Source organism: Onychostoma macrolepis, chromosome 16, assembly GCF_012432095.1.
Source record: "Onychostoma macrolepis isolate SWU-2019 chromosome 16, ASM1243209v1, whole genome shotgun sequence".
In the NCBI taxonomy this organism is placed as follows: Eukaryota; Metazoa; Chordata; class Actinopteri; order Cypriniformes; family Cyprinidae; genus Onychostoma; species Onychostoma macrolepis.
The window spans coordinates 16,875,491-16,902,952 of record NC_081170.1 but is presented as its reverse complement, the minus strand read 5'-3'; the positions used below and the strand labels follow the sequence as shown (position 1 = coordinate 16,902,952).

General features: G+C 39.2%; 1 protein-coding gene across 2 annotated transcripts in view; it reads left to right on the top strand.

The window, feature by feature from the left end:
* Window positions 1–27,462, top strand: part of jarid2a (jumonji and AT-rich interaction domain containing 2a) — a 54,971-nt gene that overhangs the window by 8,783 nt on the left and 18,726 nt on the right. The window contains exons 2-4 of one of the 2 annotated variants that reach the window (XM_058748210.1): window positions 4,746–4,869; window positions 9,753–9,897; window positions 21,044–21,210. In XM_058748210.1, coding sequence (XP_058604193.1) covers window positions 4,746–4,869; window positions 9,753–9,897; window positions 21,044–21,210 — 436 coding nt within the window. Of the gene's footprint in view, window positions 1–4,745; window positions 4,870–9,752; window positions 9,898–21,043; window positions 21,211–27,462 lie in introns of those variants that run through there. The other variant, XM_058748211.1, reaches the window with a different exon arrangement.

The window sequence follows — 27,462 nt, the reverse complement described above, 5'->3', positions numbered from 1 at the left end:
ACATATTTAAATTTAAATATTTGTTAAATGGAATTTTCTTCACAAAATAACATGAAAGAAGGCAAATATCGCCAATATCAACATTGATACTGATGCCTCTGAGAAATATATTTTCTGGGGATAAAATGAATAATTGTAGTCATTCAACATTACAGTACAATTTGTGGCATCATTTGTATAATTTAATAGGCCTAGACAGTTACAGAATATTACAAAATTTTTAAATTATGTTTAAATAATTTAAATGTATTTTAAATGAGGTGTAGCCTACTTAAAGCAATATTCACATAAACACATTATTATAATTGTCACATTTACCTTTAATATAGTGTGTTGCAAATAGTGTATTTAGTAATATAGTGATGTTTCTGTCTCTGTCAATATCAGCCCCCTCTGTTTGAAGACCTGTCAAAACATTTTTCCCTGCTAGGTTTATTTTGTGCATTCGTTTTTACAATAGATAAGAAAATTGCTAGTGTAAATATATATAGTTTGGTCCATATATATTTGGACACTGACACAATTTTCATAATTTTCGCTCTGTATGCTACCAGAATAGAATTAAAATGAAACAATCAAGATGAAATTGAAGTGCAGACTTTAAGCTTTAATTCAAGTGGTTGAACAAAAATATAACATAAAAAGCTTAGGAATTACAACCACAGTCCCCACAGAGGCCCAAATGTACTTGGGCAAATAAATATAATAATAAAAAAAATGTACATTTTTTATATTTTGTTGGGAGTCCTTTGCAGGCAATGACTGCCTTAAGCCTGGAACTCATGGACATCACCAGAGACTGGGTTTCCTAATTTGCTTTGCTAGGCCTTTACTATAGCTGACTTCAGTTGTTTGTGGGTGTTTCTGACTTGTTTTGTCTTCAGCAAGTGAAATGCATGCTCAATCAAGTTGAGATCAGGAGATTGACTTGGCTACTGCAGAATAATCCACTTTTTTACCTTCAAAAACTCCTGTGTTGCTTTTGCAGTATGTTTTAGGTCATCGTCCATCTGTATTATGAAGCGCCCGCCCAATCAACTTTGCTGCATTTGATTGAATCTCTGGGCAGAAAGTATATCCCTGTACACTTCAGAATTCATCCGGCTGCTTCTGTGCTCTGTCCATCACTGAACACCAGTAACCCAGTGCCACTGGAAGCCATGCATGCTCATGCCATCACACTGCTCCACCACGTTTCACAGATAATATGCTTTGGATCATGAGCTGTTCCAAGCCTTCTCCATATTTTTTCTTCCTGTCATTTTGGTACAGGTTGATCTTAATTTCAGCCGCCCAAAGAATGCTTTTCCAGAAGTGGTCCGGCTTTTTTTTAGATGTTTTTTGGCAAAGTCTAATCTGGCCTTGTTTGCACCTTGTGGCAAACCCTCTGTATTTGCCAAGTCTTCTCTTGATTGTAGACTTTGACAGTGACACACCTACATCCTGGAGAGTGTTCTTCTCTTGGCTGGATGCTGTGAAAGGGTTTTCTTTACCACGGAGAGGATCCTCCGATCAACCACCACTGTTGACCTCCCTGGACGTCCAGGCTTTTTTATGTTGCTGAGCTCACTAGTGCGTTCATTTTTTCTCAGAATGTACCAAACTGTTGATTTGGCCACTCATAATGTTCATGCTATCCCTCTGATGGATTTGATTTGTTTTTGAAGCCTAACAATTGTCTGTTTCACTTGCCTGGAGAGCTCCTTTGATCACATGATGTGGGTTCACAGCAACAGCTTCCAAATGCAAATGGCACACTTAGAATAAACTCCAGACCTTTTACCTGCTTAGTTGATGTAGAAATATTGAAGGAATAGCCCACATCTGTCGATGAAATGGCTTTTGAGTCAATTGTCCAATTATTTATGGTCCCTTGAAAAAGGGGGGAGGTGCATATTAAAGAGCTGTAATTCCTTAACCTTTCCTCCGATTGTGATGAGAATACCCTCAAATTAAAGCATATAACTGAAACTTAAATATGTTTTGGTCAACAGCTAAAATAATAAAAATTGTGCCTGTGTCCAAATATAAATGGACCTAACTGTATATATAATCAGTTGTTCCTCCATAACTACCTGTCTGATGTTTTAGATTAAAAATATTATTGTTGTTATTGCTTCTTAGTAGTTTATTGTTTGTGTAGTGTTTAAACCATTAGTTTGAAGTGGTTTAAGTAGATGGGATTTTTGAGGTTCCTATTATAAGAGAGGCATTTCTGTCTTGCATTCTATTGATAGTGGCTTCCACTATCTGGTGGCTCTTTTTGTGGGACCCTACTTGCATAATCTCATAAATAATACAGCTTGGCTCTCGCTCGTGAAATGTCATATCGTTTTGAGTTCACCCTGACAGGGACTTTCACATGACCGCCACAATAGACCTGTGGAAGAGCGTCTCCATGACGACTAGAAGTTCCCCAGAGAGTGCCACTTTCTTCGTGTGCCATGGGGAGGCCTAAGCTGGGGTTAAGCACTTCACATCGTCCTAATCATCTCAAGTATTTTACATTGCTGTTACTGGGGGAGGGCAGCATGATTGTGATTCTTACTCTCAGGATCAGTTTGCAAAAATAAGGTACATTTGTAGTGATAACAATAAATCACATATGTAAAATATCAAATCTGGCTTCATGAAAGTGCCAAATGCAGTGACAATCATGACATTCCTCTGCATTTGGCCTCTGGCCTCTCATGCTATAGAACTGCTTCCAGAGGGCTGACTCACTTCACTTCACTTCAATGCAGGAAATTGAGTGAATGTGAGCAGTTCACAGGGTTACATCACTTTTTTTTATTTTTGAAATGTGATGCTGCTGGATAAAATGACATGATTTCTAAGCATTCACCTTACGCTTCATGAACTATATTTAATGTGAGCTATTTATGTGAACTAACAGTACATAAATAGTTTGTATACTTGCATATTTACCTTTAGTTGTTTGTCTATCTGTCTGTCTGTCAGTCAGGGGTGGGTGATCTTATATCACGATATGATTAATTTTATTTTATGGTAACAATATAAATCACAATATGGTTATTTTTGCTTTAAGTAAGGTCTTTATGATATCAAAATTCCTGATACCATAGAAATTTCATAATTCTTGTCACTAGTGTCAATATCACAAAAAACTCATTCTAGCCTGAATAAAAAAAAGGTCACTGAACACAAGTAAACGCTCAGCGATTGAATAAGAAACATTGCAAGCAATAGGACAAAAAAATAAATAATAATAATACTATGGTAGAACAAATAAATTAGAAATGCTACATTGTATAAAGTAATCAAATGTATAAAACACTGCATATTCTTCACTGTGTAAATTAAATATATGTTATTATTATATTATATATTATTAAAGTTACAAAATTGAAGAGCAGTAAGAGATGTTCTCTTTTGTTGTTTGATTAACATGAATGACACATAGCAGGAACATTAGACTGCTGCCACTTTAAGTGCTGCCCGGATCCAATATACTGTTACATATGTGTTTTCCTTCTCAGTTGACTGCTTTCACTTAAGACCTAAATTACTGTGTTAATGAGGATACGTCTAAGACGGGCATTTTGACACATACAAGTGTGTGTATTTAACCATTCAAGGCCAAAAAATGCAAGCAGCAAAAATAACTCCATTCAGTATTCCATATATAATAAAATGAGTTCTCTTTCACTGCTGATTGCATTTCAATGGCTTAAAATCACTTGTTTTTTTTTAACTGCGGTGCTTAAAAATGTGTGCAAATGATACGTTTTTGTGAACACAACATAACACAGCAATGTCACTTGAGCGTGTAACCGCTATAGAGAGAATAGTCCGAAATCTCTACTGGTTGACAAATTTTTAATTTACTAATTGGGCCACACTGGTGTATTGCCCACCCCTTCTTTCTTTTTCTTCCTTTCTGTTTAAAATATAAGACTTTATATTTCAAGAAGGGGGATCTGTGTAACCTCCTGAACCATTGTACACTCGCAGAAAAAAGGTACAAAGCTGTCACTGGATACCCTAAAAGGTAGAAAAGCTCAAAATAAGTAATATGTACACTTGAGGTACTAATATGTACCATTTAGGGGTAAAAAAGGCACAGCAGTGTACTTTACCTGAGTGACAGCTTTGTTCTTTTTTCCTGAAAGTGTATTGTTTCCCATGTAACTAGCCTGTTGGTGGGCAATTTAGTGACAGTGCAACACTAGAGGACATGATTGAGACCAAGCTTGGTTGTTACCCCATTTCTGGTGATTTATTGTGAAAAAATACTAAAGTACTAAAGAGATTTAGCAGTTCATATGAGATCACGTTACTGAATGAAAGACTTTGAGGCTTTAAGAGAAATGTGAATAACAGTGAGGTCATTCAGCTACCTAGTTTGAAAGATGTCTTACTACAGCACATTAGGTAATCTGTGGGGAACAAATGTTATACTAACACTGAGAGCATTTGTTGTGATTGCTTTTGGAGCATTCAGTAATAAAAGGCTTTCTGACACGTGCTGGAATGGAGAAACCGCAGCCAACTACACTATTTATAGCACAGTCTTCTGTCTGTATAGCTGTGGTTTCACAATACAAGAGTTTTGTTTTTTTCTTGTCCACTCTCAGTGTTTGCCATTTCATTTATTTGACTATTGTTTGACTAATTAACCCAAAACCATTTATTTAGAGAGCACATTTTTCTTGTGAGATGACTTTAGGTCACATCTGTTTCATTTTTAGAGCTCTAAAATAAGCTTTTTTTCCCTTCTGCAGGATGATAATGATGGGATCCCATGGTCGGAGGAGAGAGTGGTCCGCCGGGTGCTCTACCTCTCACTTAAAGAGTTTAAGACGGCTCAGAAGAGCAAAGTGGAGAATGGCACTGGAATAGTTAATGGTGAGTATACATCTTTTCTAGAGCAGTGCTTTCAGCGATCTTGACTACAGATGGCTACTGACCTTTAGAACAGCTGCAGCAAAGATCTTACTCCTGTGACCCTCAACATCTGATGCTGCTGCATTCAGCTGCCATTCTGAACCACTTTTAGAGAATGATATGCTGACAATATCATAACTTAAAGGGGTCATATGATGCTTTTTTTAAAGATCATTATTTTGTGTATTTGGTGTAACAGAATTAGCCTGGTAATACCAAACTCTGCTACTTCGCTTTGCTTCGTAGACAGAGTCTGGAAGGGCATAATTGACAAGCGTTTACTTTCTCATGTAATGACAGATGTTATGTGCCGGCTCAGCCGCCTCGAACTTCCGCTGTAAACACAGGTATGCCGCGAAAACAAAACCATCGAGCGAAATACTGGAGTGAAGATGGCTGTAAACGATCTTTGCAGATTATGTGAAGTAAATCTACGCATCCACAATTATCGCCTTGCCGGACTTTGGCCTCCCCAGATTTTCGCTGACGATCGGTAACAGTTGATAAATTAAACTTTTCCGAAAACTTGTCAGGAGTAGGGCCACAACATCACCTCCATTCAAAATGTGAACCAAACACTCTTCTTGTTCGGGCTTCAGTTGGCAAATGCCAGGAATATTCTCCACAACAGAGCGAATAGTATCTCGTGTCTCCATGTCCGCTATCATTTTAGTTTTCCCTCACCTAAACTACAATCTTAAATTCGGCGCTTAGTGTCTACGTCACGGCTCTCAGCCCGCCCTCTGTTCGTTGGTTGGCCGGCTGCTAATCTGCTAATCGGGCTGCTAATCTGGGAGATGGTTTGCTATATCAGACTGAGTACAGAAGCGAACTGAAATTGAGCGGAAGTACGAAGTCTGACGTAGTCAGGCTATAACAGAATATGTTGACATGATTTAATGTTCAAAAAACACATTATTTTTCAAATACTGTACATTATTGTAAGTCCTCTATGCCCCGCCTCTCTCAAACGCTTCGTTTTCTACAAAGTCCCTCCTTCCGACAAGCACAGTCTGCTCTGATTGGGCAACTGGCACAGTGCATTGTGATTGGCCGAACACCACAAGCATATAATGTAACGCCCCTTTCCATAATCGCGAGCTTTAGCTTTCAAAATAAATGTAAAGACAGTTAATAATTTCCTTAGTTTTACCATCAGTTCAAGCCCGAGAGGGGAACAGAGTTGCGTGACAAGACACAGTGATGATGCTCGTGTGTATTTGCAGTACACAAACCGCAGTTGTGTGACCGTGTCTCCCTCTCTCACACACGCAAGCACACACACACACACACAACGCGCAAAACTCCGCATTTGAACAGTCAATAGCAAATACTTAAATTAATAACAAAACATACTTACAGTCACTGATTCAGAAGCGCCAGATTGTCATAGCAAAGTCAGAATTATCTCCTCTCCTAGGTTCACGAAACGGTCGTCCATAAAATGTGTTGTGATAACATCTAGGTTGAGCTGTTCTGTTGTAAGTAATCCTAATGATTCCTAAATGCATCTACTTTCGGAAGGCCAAATAAAGTGCTTTTGCGTTCACATAGAAACACACAGCGTCTCCCTGACATGACTGCCTGCATCAACACTACTGCAGTTACTGAAACCACGCCTTCTTTCTTTGCTTGCACATTTGGGCGGCGCAAATATTTCCACATCATGACGTAGACATGTAGGGGCGTGTTTGAATGAGCCGTTTTAGGGGGGCGTGGCAGAGTCTTAACTTTGATAAAGAATATCTCTTTGGTTTTGAGACTTTAGTCTTTGCAACTTCTGGGATCTTATCTATGCACAATCAGCTTGTAACACTCCAAAGAGAAAGAAAAACTTGAAATCGCATCATATGACCCCTTTAACAGCGGTGCTAGAATGAGTTTTAAGACGTCACTATATGGCACTGAGACTGAGCTCATGAATATTAATTAACTTCATGCTGAGTGACATTGCCAGGTAATCTTTCTAGCACATCCAGGCATATTAGCTAATTAATATTGATGAGCCAAATCTTCACCTTGGTCATATTTATGAATTCATATCCTGTTCCCCTAGTGAAAAATAAATATACAAAAGTGTATTTGTAATACATTTATTTCATGCCTAGAATACTACAAATACATTCACATATTTATTTACTTAATAAAAATATGCTGCAGTTGTACTTTTAGTATACTAAACTGGTATTCTTAAAGTCTGCTAAATTGGAACAACTAAGTTTGTACTTAATGCACTTTAATTGTGTGGAAGCAGTGCTGAAGTCCATCTAAAGATATACTGAAGTAAATCTGATTGTGCTAAAGTGGAACTTCAGGTGTACTTTAAAAAATCTTGTATTTAAAGACTGATATTATTCAAAGATCATACAATCCTCATCAATATTGACATTAAATACATTTTAATATTAAGAAATGTGCGTTGTGCACAAGTAGTACTCCAAATAAATTTTAATTATAATTTTTTCATCACGAAGTCAAAGGAAATATGTCAGTAAATATGTTAATAGATTTGAGCTATACTTAGTATGAAATAAATGTACTTTAAATATAAAACTTTTTGACTAGAGTCTGTGCTGTTTTGCCATTGCCAAAGCCAGTTTTATGTTGAAATATTTTTACAGTGCATTTTAATATTAATTGATGAATAATCTGCAAACTGAATCTGCCAAAAAAGGCAGACCTATTTTGTTACATAATTGTACGTTTGTTCTTTTAAAATAACAGTGATTCATTCTTTTTGATCAGTTTACTTGATGTATTCGTCCTTCTGTCTACTAAAATGTGCCATCCGATGTGGTATTTTGAAGGTGCATTGGTATTTGATGAATTATTTTAGCTCAGACGCTAAGATCATGAGCCAGCTGTGACACTCAGGGAGGCACATAGCGCTGTGGGACTTCTCTTTATATTTCCTCAGCATCTCAGTGGTCCATTAGGAGTATTATTGTTCTGCCATGATTGCATTGAAAATGTGTGAGCAAAGTAAATTATGCCCTGAATAATGCCCTCTCTGTATGGGTTTCATGTGCCGGGGCTGTGAAGCACTCTCACTGCTCTCAAATCACTGCACTCTAATGGGGCGAACTCAGTGACCTGCCTGCCTGTGTATGGTGCAGTGCATCATCTCAGAGAATGTCAAGGGCATGAACAGAACACCTCACGAGCTCTCCGCTTTATGTGTGTTCAGTAACTAACACTTAAGGATTCCTTTGGAATTGCTTTGTAATCAGAAGCACTGCATTGCGATCATTACATTCAGAGTTTCTTTCACATTCTCTGTAATTAAAAGGCATCAGGCAGAATACTAACAATTGCAATGTGTGCCACATTAACCTGTGTGGTTAGTAGCTGCATTCAGATTCACAGGTTTCTGCTGAAGTTCACTTCACTTGACAGAATTTATTTCCAATGCCCTGGAACATCATCAAACAGATATACTTGTGTAAATAAATAAATAAATAATAATGAAGTAATTAATCTCTCTCTCTCTCTCTATACAGTATACTGTGTATTTTGAAATATCAATTTTAATATAAATAGTTTTTATGTATAATGCAAATATATTTATATAATATGAAAATTTAGGGTTAGTTCACCCAAGAATGACAATTCTGACATTAATTACTCACGCTCATGTCGTTCCAAACCTGTAAGACCTTCGTTCATCTTTGGAACACAAATTAAGATATTTCTGATGAAATCCGAGAGCTCTCTGACCCTCCATAGACAGCAAGGGTACTACCACGGTCAGTGCACAGAAATGTAATAAGGACATTGTTAAAATAATCCATGTGACATCAGTGGTTCAACCATAATTTTATTAAGCTACGAGAATACTTTTTGTGTGCAAAGAAAACAAAAATAACAACTTTATTCAACAATTCTTCTCCTCCTTTTTAATTGTGTGGAATTAAAAAGCCCAGCTTTAGCTCTGGTGCCATTTTGGAGACTATCACGATGCACGTGCGTGCTTTGATCTGCACGTGCAGAGGGACACACACGCATGCGTCCTAATACTATCTAAAATGGTTTAATTCTTTTTCTTAACTACTAATTCTTAATATCAACTTAAAAATGTGTTTTAATGTCACTATTGACGAGGATTGTATGATCTTTGAATAATATCAGTCTTTAAATGCAAGATATTTAATGCAATAATTCCACTTTAGCACAATCAAATATATTTCAGTATATCTTTAGTTGGATTTCATCACTACTTTCGTACAATTAAAGTGCATTAAGTACAACATTAGATGTTCCATTTTAGCAAACTTTAAGTATACCAGTTTAGTATACTGTACCAAAAGTACAATTGCAGAGTATTTTTATTAAGTACATAAATATGTAAATATATTGCAGTATACTTAGCATGAAATAAATGTATTTCAAATACATTTTAGTATATTTATATTTCACTATGGCATACATGCTGATAGAGCCATTTTTATTCTCAATTTTGTATGATGGTGAAGAGGATAGACTATAACTCATGCACATATCATATTTTTAGTTAATAGACTTTTAACATGACTGAAACCTCAGATAAATGTAACAGGACACTGGATGCACTGTGATTTTCCCTACTTCCTGTCAGTTCATTCTGAGTGTCCACTTGTGTTTGTTTGACTGAATGATTTGGAAAAATCCTGTTTTAAACCTTTTCTTCATTTCAGAGGCCTTCAAGAGTTGCTGTGGGTGCTACGCCGATTAGATTTATTTTTCACATGTGAACATATCAATGTCTTAGCAATGTAAAAAAAAAAATAGGACAGAGGAAATCATTTTCTTCTGTATTTATGTGTATATGGCTATTGCTTAATCTTGAACCACACCTCCTTTCCCAGGCTCCTTTGCAAATGGTCATTTGAATGGTTCGGGAGCTAAAGCTGGGCTGTTCACTGGAAGCTGTAAGTCAGACCGGACAGAACATGCAGTTCAGAGTAAAGACTGCAGCCATGAGTACTCAATAGAGGGGCCTGTCAGAAAGAAGTGAGTTTTACTAAGACTTTTCTGTGTGAGATTTCCAGCACAGTGTATTGTGGCATTATAATATGTCATTCAAGATTACTGCATGGATAAAATGTAGTTTTATGGATGACTATATAAGATTAAATTAGGTGGGAAAATAACAGATCTATAACTGTATTTGCCAAAAAGATACAGTATGAAGTAACATTCTAGGCCAGGGGCGGACTTACCCATTAGGCAAAGGTAGGCGACTGCCTTGGGCCCCCTAAAATGCTTTTCATATATGACCGTCTGCGTGTCCAATTTGAACGTGCTTCTTGTGTATCCTGCTTGTAGCAAATTAAAATATTATGCATCTGAAGCTGACTGCCGCACGAGCACGAGGTCTCTCTTTCCCAGTGTGCGCACACCTCTCTCTCTGTCTCCTCTGTTCAGCGAGTGGCTGAAAGGAGTTGCGCTTTCAGTTAAAACACAGATATGTTGCTTCTATAATTTTACATGCAAGTATAGCCGAAATCACAGCACAACTATTGTCTTTAACTTTAGCCTATTTGATTTTATCAGACGACGGCACGATTATAAATCAGGATTTTTGTGCAGATTAACATCTTGGAAGGGAGAGCTGGTTATGTAGTCTTAATGGGTCACGTTTCAGTCACTATTTCATATTCGTCCCGTTGTCTGACATCAGAAACAGTAAAATATATCAGTGAAAACAGTTTTATTGAGAATTTAGCTGCATCCAAATACAGTATGTGGCACAGAGAGGCAAATAAATGTAATAATAAATAATAAATGTACATTTTGCATGTTCAGAAGTTTTATAATTTATGTTGTTTTTTGTTAAAACTTGTATCTCAACGGTAAATCAATTTCTATATCGTGGTCTACAACATGAAAGAATAAAAGTGTCTGCTAAATGAATAAATGTAAATGTAAATGAAAGAATCCCATTATAACATGTACATGAAAAATGTAGAAACATTGGACACAACTATGGGGCACCATTGTGCAGCAGCAAGCATCATGACAAAAAAGGAACCTCAAGGTTGATCTAGGTAAATGTGTGCAAATGTGTAGGGCCCCATTCCTATATTTGCCGGGGGCCCCCAATTCACTAAATCCGCCCCTGTTCTAGGCTAGTCCATACTGTTCACCAAACATCAAATCATGGAAATCTTGCTTTTTAAGCCTGGTGGGGACATCCAAGTATCAAAACAAAACATACTGTGCTGTTGGCCAATTAAAAATGACTTACATAGTCAGACTTTTTGCTGAGCTTTTGTATATCAGACCAAACTGCTTCCCTCTGCAGGTCTCCTATATGATTTGTTAAAGGGTTAGTTCACCCAAAAATTTAAATTAGCCTGTGTTTTACTCACCCTCAAAGCATCCTAGGTGTATATGAATTTCTTCTTTCAGACGAATCCAATCGGAGATATATTAAAAATTGTCCTGGCCCCTCCAAGCCTACAATGGGGATAAGCGGGTGCTTTTTGTCAACAGTCCAGAAAACGTGAAATAAAGTGTGCGCATCCATAATAAAACATGCCTCACACGGCTCCAGGGGGTGAATAAAGGCCTCCTGTAGCGAATCCATGCATTTTTGTAAGATAAATATCCTTCCCTATCTGTCAGTCACTACGAATTATGTTGTGACGACAAATGGGGATTCACTTGAGAGCCCCAATCATCTCTGACTTTAAGAGAAAATGCCATTGAACATTGGCTAGTGGATTTTGCATACCTGAGCCACTCCCCGTGCATATGGGTATAAATAGGCGATGAACGTGCTTGATCTCCACAAAGCCCATTTCATCATTTGTCTTGAAGCTGTTCTGGTTGGCGTCACGGTGCGAACAGCGGTGTCCCTGTCTGCAGCTATTCCCCTGGGCACTTCAACTAAAAGAGTGGATTTCTTAAAAGAGCAAATAACAGTCGGTTCATGTCTTTTTAACCCTTTAAAACCTAAGGGTAAAATAGGTCATTTTCACACATTTTGTTTATTTGACTGTAAAATTCTAACAGAATGTGCTATTTTCAAGTGCAAGGTGCCATTTTTTTCAGAAAACAAATGGCTTTCAAAAAAGTACAGTTTTTGACCATTAATCTTGTGTTTTGAGTTTGTAAACAGAATTTAAATAGACAAAATAAAAAAAATGATTTTTTTTTTTTTTAATTTAGAAAAAAGAGAAAAATCATGATCGAAATAATCCAACACTTCTTACTTCAAAATTCAACTATAATACATATATACAAGTATTTTTGGGACACTGGGTTGCACAGTTTTCATTCAGGAGGCTTTTTTGTTCATACACGCACACATTTACACATGCATGTACATGCATACACCCATTCATTTACATGCGCGGACTCATTATAGCGACGCACACACCACGTGTGAAAAAGTCTCACTCAGCCTGCTCCCAAAGTCTCATCAAAAATCATCCTAATCGACTCTTATGCTGTTTACTCCTCCTTGACCATGTTTTTGTTCATTTTGTTTATTATTTTATGCAATCCAAAACTCCACGCTCCCTATCTCTCCATTCAAATTTTCCCTTCCCGCTCTACCGGAAATCTGCCGTCATTTGTTGACGGAGCACAAGAAATTACCGTAATAAGCCATATATTGCCGAAAAGCGCATGTTGTCTGCTGTCAGGAGCAATTTGAATTATTTTGATAGTGCAAACGGTAGAAGAGTTATGGTAACATGAATACAGCTTGGTCTGATGTGTCGGCGCCGACGCAGCCGGTTTAAAAGGGTTAAAGACACCGTTCCACCGTGTCCTCTTGGTTGTGGTCATTTCCTATCCTCTGTCGACAACCATCGTGGATGGTTTATGCGTTAGCTGTGAGCGTGTAACCATGGCAGCGCTGCGATTGTACCCCTCTCTCCTCACGGGGGTTGGGAGGGGCTCCCTCTGTCACTACCCGCACTGGCTAGTGCTCTGGGCGATCTGAGGGTTACAGTGAGAGCCTTTTCGCCGGGCCAGTCCCCACGGACCTTTCACTCCTCCCTCAGCAGCTGTTCTGTGTTGCTCCCCGGTGATTCTGTTGTGCCGTCTGACGGCGTGCCCAGCATTTCATTCGGTGCGCCGATAGAGGATCAGATGTCAATAGCAGCATCGGGGGATGGGCATTCTTCCTCTGAGGATGAAGATTCGGTGGGGCGGCCCCCCTCGGGTGTTGTCGCCACGGCTGAATCGGACACGGAGTTGGCGGCCGTGCTTTCCCGGGCCGGGCTGGAGGCATGCACACCTCCTAGTCCCTAGCCCTCGAGGTGGGATGATTGGGTCCTTGGCACGGGCCGGGTTCCTTTCTTCCCGGAGGTGCATGAGGAGCTGATGAAGTCGTGGACGACCCCTTTTTTGGCCAGAAACCGCTCACCTAGGCCGGCGCATCAAGCCTCTCGCAGGAGTGCAGCGCCCCCTGTATCCTAGCTGGCCACTAAGTCATCTAAGAAGTCGGCGAAGCGACCTTGACACGGGCAACCTGGAGATGTGGGAAGCTGCTCTTTCTCAGGAGACGGCAAGGACTCCTTCCCCTGGAGGAGGGCCGGGTGGAGAATCTTCTTTTTTCTTTTGTTTCTGTTCCTCTGCTGGCTCAAGGGCCAGCAGTAACCACATTGTCAAAGAAAGAGCAATTTCCTTTTCCTCCAGGTTCCCAGGCTCGCGGGCTGACAGTTTGCGATGCACCGCCTCCTCACTCTCGCCCATGACGCCCCCTCTTGCCAGCGGCCAAGAGCCCGTTGGGAGATGCAATGCCTCTCCACGCATCTCTGGCCAGTCCCTCCGAGGAGTTCTGCTGTGATCAGTCAGAACACAATGCCTTCTGTGCCATCCAGCTTGACTCCCCTCCACTGCGCCACCGCAGGTATGTCGATTGTCCCTTTGGTGCCACTTGTACGGAGTTTGGGGGCGTGGCTTGCACTGCCCAACCTGTCCCGCTGGCTCATTTGCACAATCCAACTCAGCTATGCGATTCAGTTCACCAGGCGACCTCCCGAGTTCAGCGGCATTCTCGTGACTTCGGTGGCAGTCCGAGACGCACCTGTCTTGTACGAGGAGATTGCTGTCCTCCTGGCAAAGGATGCAATCAAGCTCTGATTGTTTCATATGAGACCACTTCAGCACAGGTTACACTCCCGAGTTCCAAGATGGGCATGGCGACGCGGTACAGTTCGCGTGACTACCATGCCAACGCATTTCCGCTCATTCAGCCCCTGGACAGACTTGGTCTTTCTATGGGTCGGAGTACCCTTAGAACAAGTGTCTCAGCATGTCGTTGTCACGATGGATGCCTCCAGTGCGGGCTGGTGTGCTACATGCAACAGGCAGGCAGCCTCTGGGTTTTGGACAGGGCCTCGATTGCTTTGGCACATCAACTGCCTCGAGTTGCTGTAAGTGCTACTAGCCTTGTACCGGTCCGGCCGCTGCTGCTTGGCTAGCACGTGTTGGTCCACACGGACAACACTGCGGCTGTCTCGTACATCAACTGGCAGGGTTGTCTACAATCATGTTGCATGTCACAACTCGCCCGTCATCTCCTCCTCTGGAGTCAAACGCAGCGCAAGTCGCTGCGCCCCGTCCGCGTCCTGGGGGTAATGTTCCCTCTAAGCTGCGCGCGTGCGTGCACTTCTTCCACCGCAGCCGCGCACATGCAAAAATGAGTTGGGAAAGCCATTTGATTGTATTCTAGTAAAAATAAAAGAATTGCAATGCTCGGGTAAACCGCTATAAAGCTGGGGCCACTATAGATTTAGAACCAGTGAATGCGGCTTACAGGTTTCATAGAAAGAGAATCATGTGTGCCAAATGAGTCTCTGTAGAAACCGAATTGCCTACAATGGTTGTGGACGAAATAGCTCAAATTGAGAGCAAACGCAAACGCAATGACATGTAAAATAAAACGTCCTCATGTATTAGAGAAGAGTGGCTTGATTAAGTGCTGGAAATAGCGGATGATGGGCACAGATCGGTAACAAAACTCTGAGACATTTACAGTCACACACAGGAGTATTGTGCAAACTTTATTTCAAAGGGATAGCTATATAAGAACTCACATGTTCATGTTTTTTTTTTATATATATTTGACTTACAGATCTCAGTTTAAATGCTTCAGTTTGTTTTCTATTCTCTTCCATCAGTTTAAATGCTTCATTGTTTTGATATTATATTATGTTAGGCCTATATTATAAACCTAATAAATAATTGACCTTGTTTTTTAATGGAGTCACTTATGCTCATCAAGGCTGTATTTATTTGATCAAAATACAGAAAAAAATACAGTAATATTGTGAACTCTTAGGCTATTGCAATTTCTAATATTGGTTTTCTATTTTAATATATTTTAAAATATAGTGTATTCCTGTAAAGCAAAGCTGAATTTTCAGCATCATTACTCCAGTCTTCAGTGTCACATGATCCTTCAGAAATCATTCTAATATTCTGATTTATTATCATTGTTGAAACTGTTGTGCTGCTTAATATTTTTGGAAACTTTTTTCTTTGATTCTTTGATTAGGCTAATAAAAAGTTAAAAATAACAGCATTAATTAAAAATATAAATATTTTCTAACGATATAAGTCTTTACTATCACTTTTTATCCATTTAACACATCCTTGCTGAATAAAAAAATAATAATAATAATAAAGAAGAAACAAAAAATTTACTGACCCCAAACTTTTGAATTAGTAGTGTATATTGCAACACAAAATTTCTATTTTGAATAAACACTGTTCTTTTTAACTTTTTATTTCTCAAAGAATCCTGAAAACGTCCCAAAAAAAGATTAAGCAACACAACTTTTTCCAACACTGATTATAAATTAGCATATTAGAATGATTTCTGAAGGATTATGTGACACTGAAAATTCAGCTTTGCTTCGCAGGAATAAATTATATTTTAAAGTATATTAAAATAGAAAACTTTTTTTTAAATTGCAGTAATATTTCACAATATTATTTTGTGAAATAATATTCAGTATTTTTTATCAAATAGATACAGCCTTGATGAGCCTAAGAAACTTCTTTAAAAAATGAACTGATCCCAAACTTTTGAACGGCGGTGTATTGTACTGTAAAAATGTTTTCTCAGGTAACCTAAAATATACATCATTTAGTTACATCAAGGGTCAAATCAAATATAAATAGCACATTAAAGTTAAAAGTTACACACTTTTTTTGTGCGCGCGCTGTACAGGTCTGGTATAAAGAATGTTTTTGCTCAGGTGGCCAAAATGTCCACCCAATAGAGAAAAATATTGCTCAGCAAGAAAAAAAATTAGAGGGAACATTGCCTGGGGGAGTTCAATCGTGCAGCCGATATTCTCTCACGACAGCTCATGTTCCCCAGAGAATGGCGACTCCATCCCAAGACGATCCGGCTGTTCTGGAGTCGATTCAGGGAAGCTCAGGTAAACCTGGTTGCCTCCCTCGACTCCTCCCATGGCCAGTTGTGTGACTCCCTGACCGAGGCCCCCTCAGAACGGACGCACTGGCGCACAGCTGGCCTTTGGCTTTACACAAGTTTGCGCTTCCCCCAGTGAGCCTTCTCACACAGACACCGTGCAAGGTAAGCGAAAACGAGGAACAGGTCCTGCTGGTTGCGCCGTATTGGACCTGGTTTTCGGAACTCATGCTCCTTGTGACAGCCCCTCCTGGCTCATCCCTCTGAGGAAGGACCTCCTTTCCCAGGGGCCCGGCACCATGTGGCACCCGCGTCCAGGTCTTGGAACCTCCATGTGTGGTTCCTGGATGAGACGCGGCAGACTTGAGTGTTTTGTCCCCCAGCAGTTTAAGACACTTTTGCTCAGGCCAGAGCCCTCTCTTCGAGGCGAGCTCTTGCCTTGGTGTGGAGTCTGTTCGCGATCTGGTGTTCTTCTCGCCGAGAAGACCCCCGAAGATGCACGATTGAAGTAGTGCTTTCTTTCTTGCAAGAAAGGTTGGAGCGTAGCTTCAAAACGTATGGGGCTGCTATCGCAGTGCATCACGCTGCAATGGACGGCCGGTCACTGGGAAAGAACGATCTCATCATCAGGTTCCTGAGGGGTGCCAGAAGGTTAATCCTCCTAGGCCACCCCTGGTGCCCTCCTGGGATCGCTCTACTGTCCGGGCTGGCCTTCAGAGCGATCCCTTTGAGCCGCTGAATTCAGTTGAGCTTAAATTCCGGTCTGCTGAGACAGTGCTCTTGAACACGTTCACTTCCATCAAGAGGTTTGGGGACCTCCAAACATTTTCGGTAAGCGAAGAGTGCCTTGTGTTCGGGCCGGCCTACTCTCACATTGTCCTGAGACCCCGGCCTGGATACGTGCCCAAGGTTCCCACCACGCCTTTTCGCAATCAGGTGGTGAACCTGCAAGCACTGCCCTCGGAGGAGGCAGATCCAGCCTTGGCGTTGCTGTGTCCTGTAAGAGCGATGCGCATATACGTGGACCGCACCCGGAGCTTCAGAAGCTCTGAGCAGCTCCTTGTCTGCTATGGAGGTCAGCAGAAAGGGAAAGCTGTCTCCAAGTAGAGGTTGGACCACTGGATAGTGGATGCCATCGCCTTGGCTTACTAATCCCAAGGTGAGCCGTGCCCCCTGGGGGCGAGGGCTCACTCCACACGGAGTGTTGCCTCCTCCTATGCGTTGGCGTATGGCGCCTTTCTGGCAGACATCTGTAGAGCTGCAGGCTGGGCGACACCGAACACCATCGCAAGATTTTACAGTCCCTGCGTTGAGCCAGTTTCTTCCGGTGTGTTGGGTAACAGGCAATTGGCGGGAAGAGCTGGCCGGTGTCACGCTTGCTGCGCCATTCCCCCAATCCTGGGGATGCGAGTGCCTTTTTCCTCCTCCAGTAAAGTTCCTCAGACGGCGAACCCCTGGTGGAGTTCATCCAGCACCCCGGCAGTCAGACTGGGCGGAGCAGTCTGATACCAGGCCCAGTATCGGTGTTAGCTTGCCCGGGTCTCCGGTCAGCCCCTTTACTGGGCTAGGTGTCCATATGGCTATCAGTCAAATTATTTTTTACTTTGTTTATTGAGTTTTTCTTTTTCACCCAACGAACATAAGGATACTGATAAACGCAGGGCACAAGACTCTAGCTTTCTCTGTCTTCTTTGGAGCTCCTATGAAATAACAAGAGAAAAAATACTGTCAATTTCAACAGTATGATGAATAAATATTAATGGTAACACGTTACAATAAGATGTCATTTGATAACATTAATGTATTAACTAACAATATATTTATTACACAATTTATTATTCATTGTTAATGTTAATAAAAATAGTCGTTCATGTTAGTTAACAGTGCATTAAAGTTTACAAACACAACTTGTGATTTTAATAATGCATTAGTAAATGCTGAAATTAACATTAACTAAGATTAATAAATGCTGTGGAAGTATTGTTCATTCTCATTTCTTGTTAACTAATATAATTAACTAATGTTAACTAATGAACCTTATTGTAAAGTGTTGCCATATTAACATATAAACTGATACTTTAACCTGTTAACTTGTATACCCGTATTTTAAGCTCTTTAACCTATAGTTGCGCCGGCACCACTGAAGTCATGCAGTAAGAGCGCTGCTAATTCAGTTTTAACGTGCATCTAGAACGACTGCAGATGAGGCATTAAGTGCATGACACTGCGACCAGCTGAACATTTTACAGAGTTTAATGTAGCAATGTGGTCGCTCAGCTTTTCAAGATCAGTTTTAATCGTGTAACTGTTAACAGATTTGAACAAAGAAATTAAGTGTTACTACGCACAGGCCGTATTGATTGCAAATACAAAAATAAGACGAGTAAAGAAAACACGGTACTTATTAAAATAATCACCCTTTACTTAAATATATGAACACAGAAAACCTCTGTTAACAGGTTAATGTAACATTTCCCATTCTAATGACTAGTAAAATAATGGCAACTTACTCTGATGATCACAGCTCTTCTCGGAGTAGCTGCATGCGCTGCGTCTTCTTCTTGTGTGACAGGTGTCAGGGTTAAGGCACAATACTGCCACATGGAGGTCAACCAGGTACTGGCGCTGGAGTATTTACATGTGGTGTTATCAATCCTGTTCATTTTAAATATTGCGGTTATCGCCAATACCGGTATATCGTCACACACTAAATTAACACAATATCGATAATTGTTGCTTTGAATATCACGGTTATCGTCAATACCGGTATATTGCGACACCCCTAGTCTCCACATAGTTCCTCTCTACGGGTAGGATGTGGCCTCCGTAGCGCCCTTCTGTGGAAGGCTCGCTTCCCCATCATTACTGCTAAGCTGTAAACAACAAATAGGAAAGACTTGAAGCAATCTTTCATTGAAGGTCGAAATCCCTTCTGTTTAGAAATTTCTGTGGGGAAAGGAACAGCGGCTTGGCTATCTCCAGCAGCGATGTACTCACCTGTGGTCCCTGCGGGCACCAAGGTCAGCGAATTTGCGCTGGGGCAATGGGAAGCTTACGACCTTTGTATGGCATTTGTCTGTCGCACTTGCTTGTCAATATTTGCAATGCCATAAGGTTATGACGGGGTTCAGGTTGTGGCACTTTCTATGAACCCCATTTGTCGTCACGATATAACTCGTAGTGACCGACAGATAGGGAACGTCTCGGTTACGTACGTAACCCTCGTTCCTTGATGGAGGGAACGGAGACGTTATGTCCCAATGCCACAATCTTGAACCATTGCTGGATGCCAGGGACACGTTCTCGGCTCCTCAGTGGAAAACCTGATGAGTGGATGCACCTGTCGCCTATTTATACCCGTATGCACGGGGAGTGGCTCAGGTATGCAAAATCCACTAGCCAATATTCATTGGCATTTTCTCTTAAAGTCAGAGATGATTGGGGCTCCCAAGTGAATCCCCATTTGCCGTCACGAGATAACGTCTCCTTTCCCTCCATCAGGGAACGAGGGTTATGTACGTAACCGAGATGATATTTCAAACATAATAAACAATTTTTTCTCACTTCCTGTACTGTCGTATGCTGAAGCCATTCCGGCGGATGACGTAGGATGTTGGCGTGCGTGATTAGCATGCACACGTCGCCGACGTCCTACATCATCCGCCGGAATGGATTCCGCGTACGATGGTCAGCGGAAGTGAGAAAATTTTTTTTATTACATTTGAAATATAGATATTTATCTTACAAAAACGCATGGATTCACTACAGGAGGCCTTTATTCACCCCCCGGAGCTGTGTGAGGCACATTTTATTATGGATGCGTGCACTTTATTTCATGTCTTCTGGACTGTTGACAAAAAGCACCCGCTTATCCCCATTGTAAGGCTTGGAGGGGCCAGGACAATTTTTAATATAACTCAGATTGGATTCGTCTGAAAGAAGAAAGTCATATACACCTAGGATGCCTTGAGGGTGAGTAAAACACAGGCTAATTTTCATTTTTGAGTGAACTAACCCTTTAAAATCTCTTCTCTTACCAAATGATGTTTCTGTCTTTTTTCCTTATATGGATTCCAAAAATCTGGTTTGTGAACTAGTTTTTTAGCCTCATTAAAACAGGAGCCGTTAAATGAAAGATACCAAAAAATTCGGTCCCACTTTATATTAGGTGGCCTTAACTACTATGTACTTACATTTAAATTAATCATTTGGTACAATCCACTTATTGTATACATACATGTTTTTACATTGTACCTATATTTTAAAAAATACCTATATGTAGTTACATCTGTAATTAATTTCTGTAATTACATTTATAATTACACTGTTGACTCATCCCTTACACCTTAACCCACCCTTAAACCTACCCAAACCACCAAACCTTACCCATATCCCACCTCAATACCAGCAAAAGTGTTTTGCAATACAATATGACCACAATAAGTACATTGTTTTTTGATGCAAAGTACATAGTAGTTAAGGCCACCTAATATAAAGTGTGACCAAAAACTCTAACTTGAAAAATCTGTCATCATTTATTCTCATTTTACTCAAAACCCACATGACTTTCTTCAGTGTAAGATAAAAGGGAAAAGGAAAGGATTCATTGTAATTGCTTGGAAAAGTTTGGCTAGTAAAAGCTTTCAAAATTGCTTGAATAAATGAAGGATGGAAAGATGCGTAAATAATGACAGAATTTTCATTTCTAGGAGAACTAATCCCTTCATTTCCCTAATTCTCTGTTTCTCATCCCAGGCCAAGACTGCAGGCTCAGAGGAAGTTTGCTCAGTTTCATCCCTGTTCTCCCAATGCCACCCCGATGAAAATGCTGGAGGCCATGCCCCGGAGCCCAGCCATGCTCAACCAACTCACAAAACGCAAACCCAAAACCGAAGATTTCCTTACTTTCCTCTGCCTAAGAGGTGGGTCTGCTCTCTATCTGTCTTCATGTTCTCATCGTATCAACTCTTAAAATGTTTACAGGCTCCATAATTCTTCACCTCTGGGCACCACACATTCACCTCTCACATAGGAGTCACGGTTATTGCTGGCAAACTTTTGGGTGACTGTCTTGTGTGCTGCTGTTATTTATTGTGTCTTGGCTGATCTCACATTGCAAGTTTTCAATACAGCTTTCACCCTTCCAGTAAGCAAGTCAAAGGTGACAATGGCAAAGGAAAAGCTCCTGAAGATGAGGAATTTCTTCTTATTCGTTGGAGTTATACTATTCGAGTTTAATTAATTGGAAATTAAATTGAGATTCCTCTCTATACATGCAGGTTGCTTTTTCTTTTTTCTTTTTTATATAAAATTTCATTGACTGGACAAGCATATTAGTGGTGTGTCGAAACATCACGTGATCCAAACATCAGTTAAACAAACAGAATATTTCAAGTAAGCTGGATTTAGTTGGGTTGCATATGGATGTTGTAAATATTATGAGAGAGAGAGCATCAATGAATATGTTTACATGTACAGCATGTACTATATATTGAATAACTGACACAAAATAACACAACATTTTTAAATCTTTGAGTTTCTCTGGTTTTGACCAGTGTTGTTATTGTTAACTAACATTACAACTATTAAAAAAAATGTTTGCATTAATTAAAATAAAGCTAAAATTAAATTAAAATGATAATATTTTAATTTGAAATAAAAAATAAATAAATGAAAATTAGAAAGGATGCCTTGGCAACTAACTGAAGTGAAATAATTTTGAAGTACTAAAATTACTAAAATTAAAACTGAAGTAAAAATAAATTAAAACTAAATAGAAATATAATAGCACATACAAATTGCTTAAAACTAACATGGAAATAAAACTGAAAAAAGTATATAAATAGTTATAAAATAACTCGTGGTTATTGACCCCAACTGCGCTCATGGCGACCCGAGTTTGATTCCCTTTTCGAGGTCCTTTGCCGATCCCACCCCCTCTCTCCTCCCAGTGCTTTCCTGTTGGCTCTCTCTACTGTGCTATCTATAAAAAATGCATAAAAACCCCATAAAAATATCTAAAAAAAAAAAACTCTGGTTTTGACATTTACCAGATAAGGTGTTTGCATGACCTTGGGGGACAGAACATGAGTAATTAAGCATAATTGGTGTAAATTTGTGCATATAAAAACAGTGATAACATCACCAAAGTCTGGATTGGTGACAGCTATACATTCTGCTGCAGTCCTTCATCATATTTTTCTTCTCCACTTTTCTGGCAGAACAAACATAGAGGACACAAATTGAGTTAACTTCATACTTTTGCTTATTCTCTTTCCCTTCCCACTCACTCACATTTCCCAGGCTACTTTGAAATGGAACTTTCTCCATCTCTCTTCTTTCTCACACACGGCTGTGTAAAGACAGGGAACAGACTGATTGGATTTGCCATGGACTCTTGGCTGAGGGCAAAGTGGGTTAATGGATTTTCAAACATAAAGAATGTAAATGAGAACATCTTTTCCCAGTCTCCATTCCTCCCCTTCATCATATCAAACCTCTTTTTATTATTGGGTTAGAGCTGAGAGCATTGGCATTGTGGATCAGTTTATGGATTTTTAAAATATAACCTGAGCTTGTTGTGTCACATACGGTGGGTAAAATAATTATTGAACATGTCACCATTTTTCTCAGTAAATATATTTCTAAAGGTGCTTTTGACATGACATTTTCACCAGATGTCAGTAATAACCCAAGTAATCCATACATACAAAGAAAACAAAACAAATAAGTTCAGAAATTAAGTAATGGAATGACACAAGAAAAAAGTAATTTATTTAATACTTCGTACAAAAGCCTTTGTTGGTACTGACAGCTTCAAGACGCCTCCTGTATGGAGAAACTAGTTGCATGCATTGCTCAGGTGTGATTTTGGCCCATTCTTCCACACTTTAAATCTTGAAGGTTCTGTGGGCCTCTTCTATGAATTCTGATTTTCAGTTCTTATTTTCTATTAGATTCAAGTCAGGTGATTGGCTGGGCCATTCTAGCAGCTTTTCTTTTTCTTTTTTTTTTTTAAACCAATTGAGAGTTTCCTTGGCTGTGTGTTTGGGATCATTTTCTTGCTGAATTGTCCACCCTTGTTTCATCTTCATCATCCTGGTACTGTAGGTGTTGGGACTGAACCAGCTAATATTAATTTCCACTGACAAGGGGCAGGATTGCTTTCTAATTACTGATAGATTTCAGCTGGAGTCTTGGCTTTCCATGCCTTTTGAATCTCCCTTTCTTCATGTGTTCAATACTTTTTCCCTGTGTCATTCCACTTTATTACACATAACTTAATTTCTGAACTTATTTGTTTTGTTTTCTTTGTATATATGGATTACTTGGGTTGATATCGACATCTGGTGAAAATTTCAAAGTCAACAGCACCTTTAGAAATATATTTACTAAGAAAAATGGTGACATGTTCAATACTTATTTTACCCGCTGTATATTTACACTACCATTCAAAAGTTTGGGGTCAATAAGATTTATTTTTTTAAATACATTAATATTTTTACCTTGCAAGGAAATATTAAATTGATCAAAAGTGACAGTAGAGAGATTTACAATGTTACAAAAGATTTCTATTTAAAATAAATGCTGTTCTTGTGAACTGTTTTCATCAAAGAATCCTGAAGAAAATGTATCCTGTTTTCCACAAAAATATTGAAAAACTGATTTCAATATTGATAATAATAAGAAATGTTTCTTGAGCACCAAATCAGCATATTAGAATGATTTCTGTTGGATCATGTGACACTAAAGACTGCAATAATAGCTGATAAAAACTCAATGATTTCATTTTTTTTATATTTTACTATAGAAAATAATTATTTTAAATAGTAATAATATTTCACAAAATTACTGTTTTTACTGTAGTTTAATCAAATGCAGCTTTGATGAGAATAAAAGATTTATTTCACAAACATGAACAAATCTTAAACTTTTGAATGGTAGTAATAAAAACATATATGTTATACTACTACTGATATACTACTTTATATATATTACACTCCTAATTTGGGTGCCATCATTCAATATTCAATATTGCATTTTATTTAGTTGTGCCATTTTAGCCTGTTTCTCTTTCTCTCTTATTCTCATTCTCCATCAGCCCATAAGGGACAGATGTAAAAACAGATTCAGAAATTCATGCACAAAAATCCTCAAAGGCATGATTCCCTTCGAGGAAGAATTTAAATCAGAGGACATCATGAGATGTGATGTTCCGACTCTTTCCAAAAATAATAGGATACTTAGACAAAACGCAGACCTCTTTCCTGCAGATAGTGAAATGATGCATATCATGTTAATTAATGAAAGTGAGAGTTGAATACTTTATCACAGCAAATGATCGGCTATATTACTGCGGAGTAGTAATTGTGAGATGAAAATCACGTTCATTAATATTCGCTCTGAAATGTCTCTTCAAAACCTCTGCCGTTATCAGAGAGGAATCGACGAATCATTCAGTCGCCTCTTGAGATGTGAACAATAGCCAATAGCTCAAAGCCCCCAGGAGCCCTTATTAAAGCCCTTGATGATAGAGGACTGGCCTAAAGAGCCTTGCTCCATAATCTAGGGGGCCCAGAGATCCTTTCATTCACCATTCAGCTGGGCTCTCATTTCACCTGGAAATTATAACTTTTATAAATTATAACCATCCATAACCATTCGATTCACATAGTTAATTTCTATTGATCTCAAATAATGGCAGATATGACCAGGTTGCAATATAAATTTAACACTCTATTTGTTATTGTGGTTGGAGAAGTGGATTGATTCAAAAGCAGTCGGGCCACTTCTCCTCTCTATTTCTCTCTCAGCAGTCTGTCCCGTTCCCCACCCCCTCCTCAGGCGCACGTATACACTCTCTCACGCATGCACACACAATCACATGCTACGGCACATGTGAGCACCACGGACCCAGTGACTCTGGTGCAGATAAATGGCTATTGAGGGAATGTGGAATAAAGCTTGTGAACAGGCTCTCCATTGTGAGCACTGAACCCTTCAGTGAGGATCAGTAGCACATGAGATGAGCACTGGACTGGACCACTCAGCCGTCCCATTTAACAGCTTTCTCTCTCACAGTGCTGGGACAGTGAAGTTAAACAGAATATGGAGCTTTGCAAAACACAGAAGACAGAAACTTCTTAAATCTGATTGATTAATTTGTTCTGCGGAACACAAAAGATATTTTGATTTATTTTTCTCCTATACAATGAATGTCAGTGGGGTCCAGCGTTGTTTTGTAAAATAGAAACTGAAGTCAATCATTGTAAATTGTTTTATTTAAGTGCACACTACCATTTAAAGATTCAGAGTCTGTAAGATATTGATAAGATGTGCTAACTAATAGGGGTGGGGGAAAAATCGATTCACATGTGAATTGTGATTCAGTCTTCTAGCGATTCGCATAGATTCACAAATTTAAAAATTATATTTTCTAGTTTATATTTGAATAATTGTAAAATTATATTGTCGTAACAAAAAAGGCAGAACTCAACTGCGAGAGCGGTGTATTCTGAAAGGCACGGAAAATGAACAACGCGTTCTACAGAGCCACTAAAGGGACATGGTTAGCCGCTTGCTAGCGGTAGCCTGTTGCAATACAGTACATAAAATTTCACTTACCACTTAAACAGAGTAAGGAGAGATGACTGATAGGACGATGGCAAATGATTTGCAGATACTGAGCACCACTGACAAACATCTAATCTTGTAAAATATGTGGTAAGTTCTGCCGCTCCATATACACAGTACGTGTGATTGCAAATCTCGAAAGTGAAAGTAAAAAGCAAACGTGGATTCAAAAGCGATTTCAATGCCCCGCATATTAATAGCACCTCCCTGATGCGCACAATTTATATACAGTATAATTACCCAACAATATAATTGCGAGAGAAAGCATTGAAATATATTTTTCCTCCCTTCTCATATTTATTCCCTTTAGGTGTTCCGTAGTACATGTCATTTCCTTTCCAAACACGGTATTCAGATTCGGGCACATCCTTAATGGGAAGTGTAAAATATTTTTGACTTAATAGGAAGTTAATAGTTAATGGGAAACACTGATTTCTTAAGTCAGGACTACCCATATATAGACTGGTGTGTTCTTGTATCAAAATACTGGTGCGTTTGATGTCGTCTGCTCAAAAAAATTGAAGAAAAATCATGAATCGTTATTAAAAATAAAAAAATCGTGAATCGATTTTGAATCAGTTTGTGACCCCAAGAATCGATATAAATTGAATCATGAGGTACCGAAAGATTAAAAGTACAGTAAAACAGTAATTTTCTGAAATATTAACATTTAAAAAAATATGTTTTCTATTTTAATAAATTTTAAAGGGGTCGTGACATGGATTTTTAATTTATTTTAATATGTTCCTTGAGGTTTAATTATAATGTTAATAAAGTTTTTGCACAAAAAAAAAAAAAAAATAAATGTGGAAAAATTATTATTTCCAACCCTCATTCTGACCCTCTGTCTAAAACGACTTGTTTTAAGGGGCAGGTCCTTTAAGGCTTGTCAGTAATTGGCCATTGTTATGATTGGCTAACGTCATTGCATAGGAAGCGGTATCAACACTCCCTTGATATTGCATGTGAGTGTTTTTACAACGATAAAAAAACAAAAAACTTTAATTTCCAGACAAAGCATTATGAAAATATTTACTTTTCGTAATTACTATTAGTTTGTGAAGCAGCTGCAGTCAGATATAATTCCGTTTCATCTTTCAACAAATGTTTCTTTATGAACTCTCCATAACACTGTGCCTCGTTTAGAAAACAAAATGCTCTGAACAATCCTCCGGGATGCCATTAAAAATAAACTATCCACTTGTTCCTTACACTGGGATCCTGTACAAAGACACGAATGAGCTGTTTGAACCAAACGCGTCAAAGCGAACGTTCTTTCACTCCATTTGTCCAATTAACAACAGACTCAAGTGCATGGACTGTGTCAGAAAGAGAACGCGCATCTGTATACTGTATCCAGTGTAGACAAGATAGCAGCAGTGATTGTAATTTCTATTTAAATATCAGTAAAAACGAATTTTCCTGTCTTGTCAGCCATTATACTGTGCTCGTAGCGCATGCTCTTCAATTGCACACACAAATATTGTGGCGCGTGCTGTAGCCTGTATCATTTCATATTAAAGTGCAAATGAAACTACGAG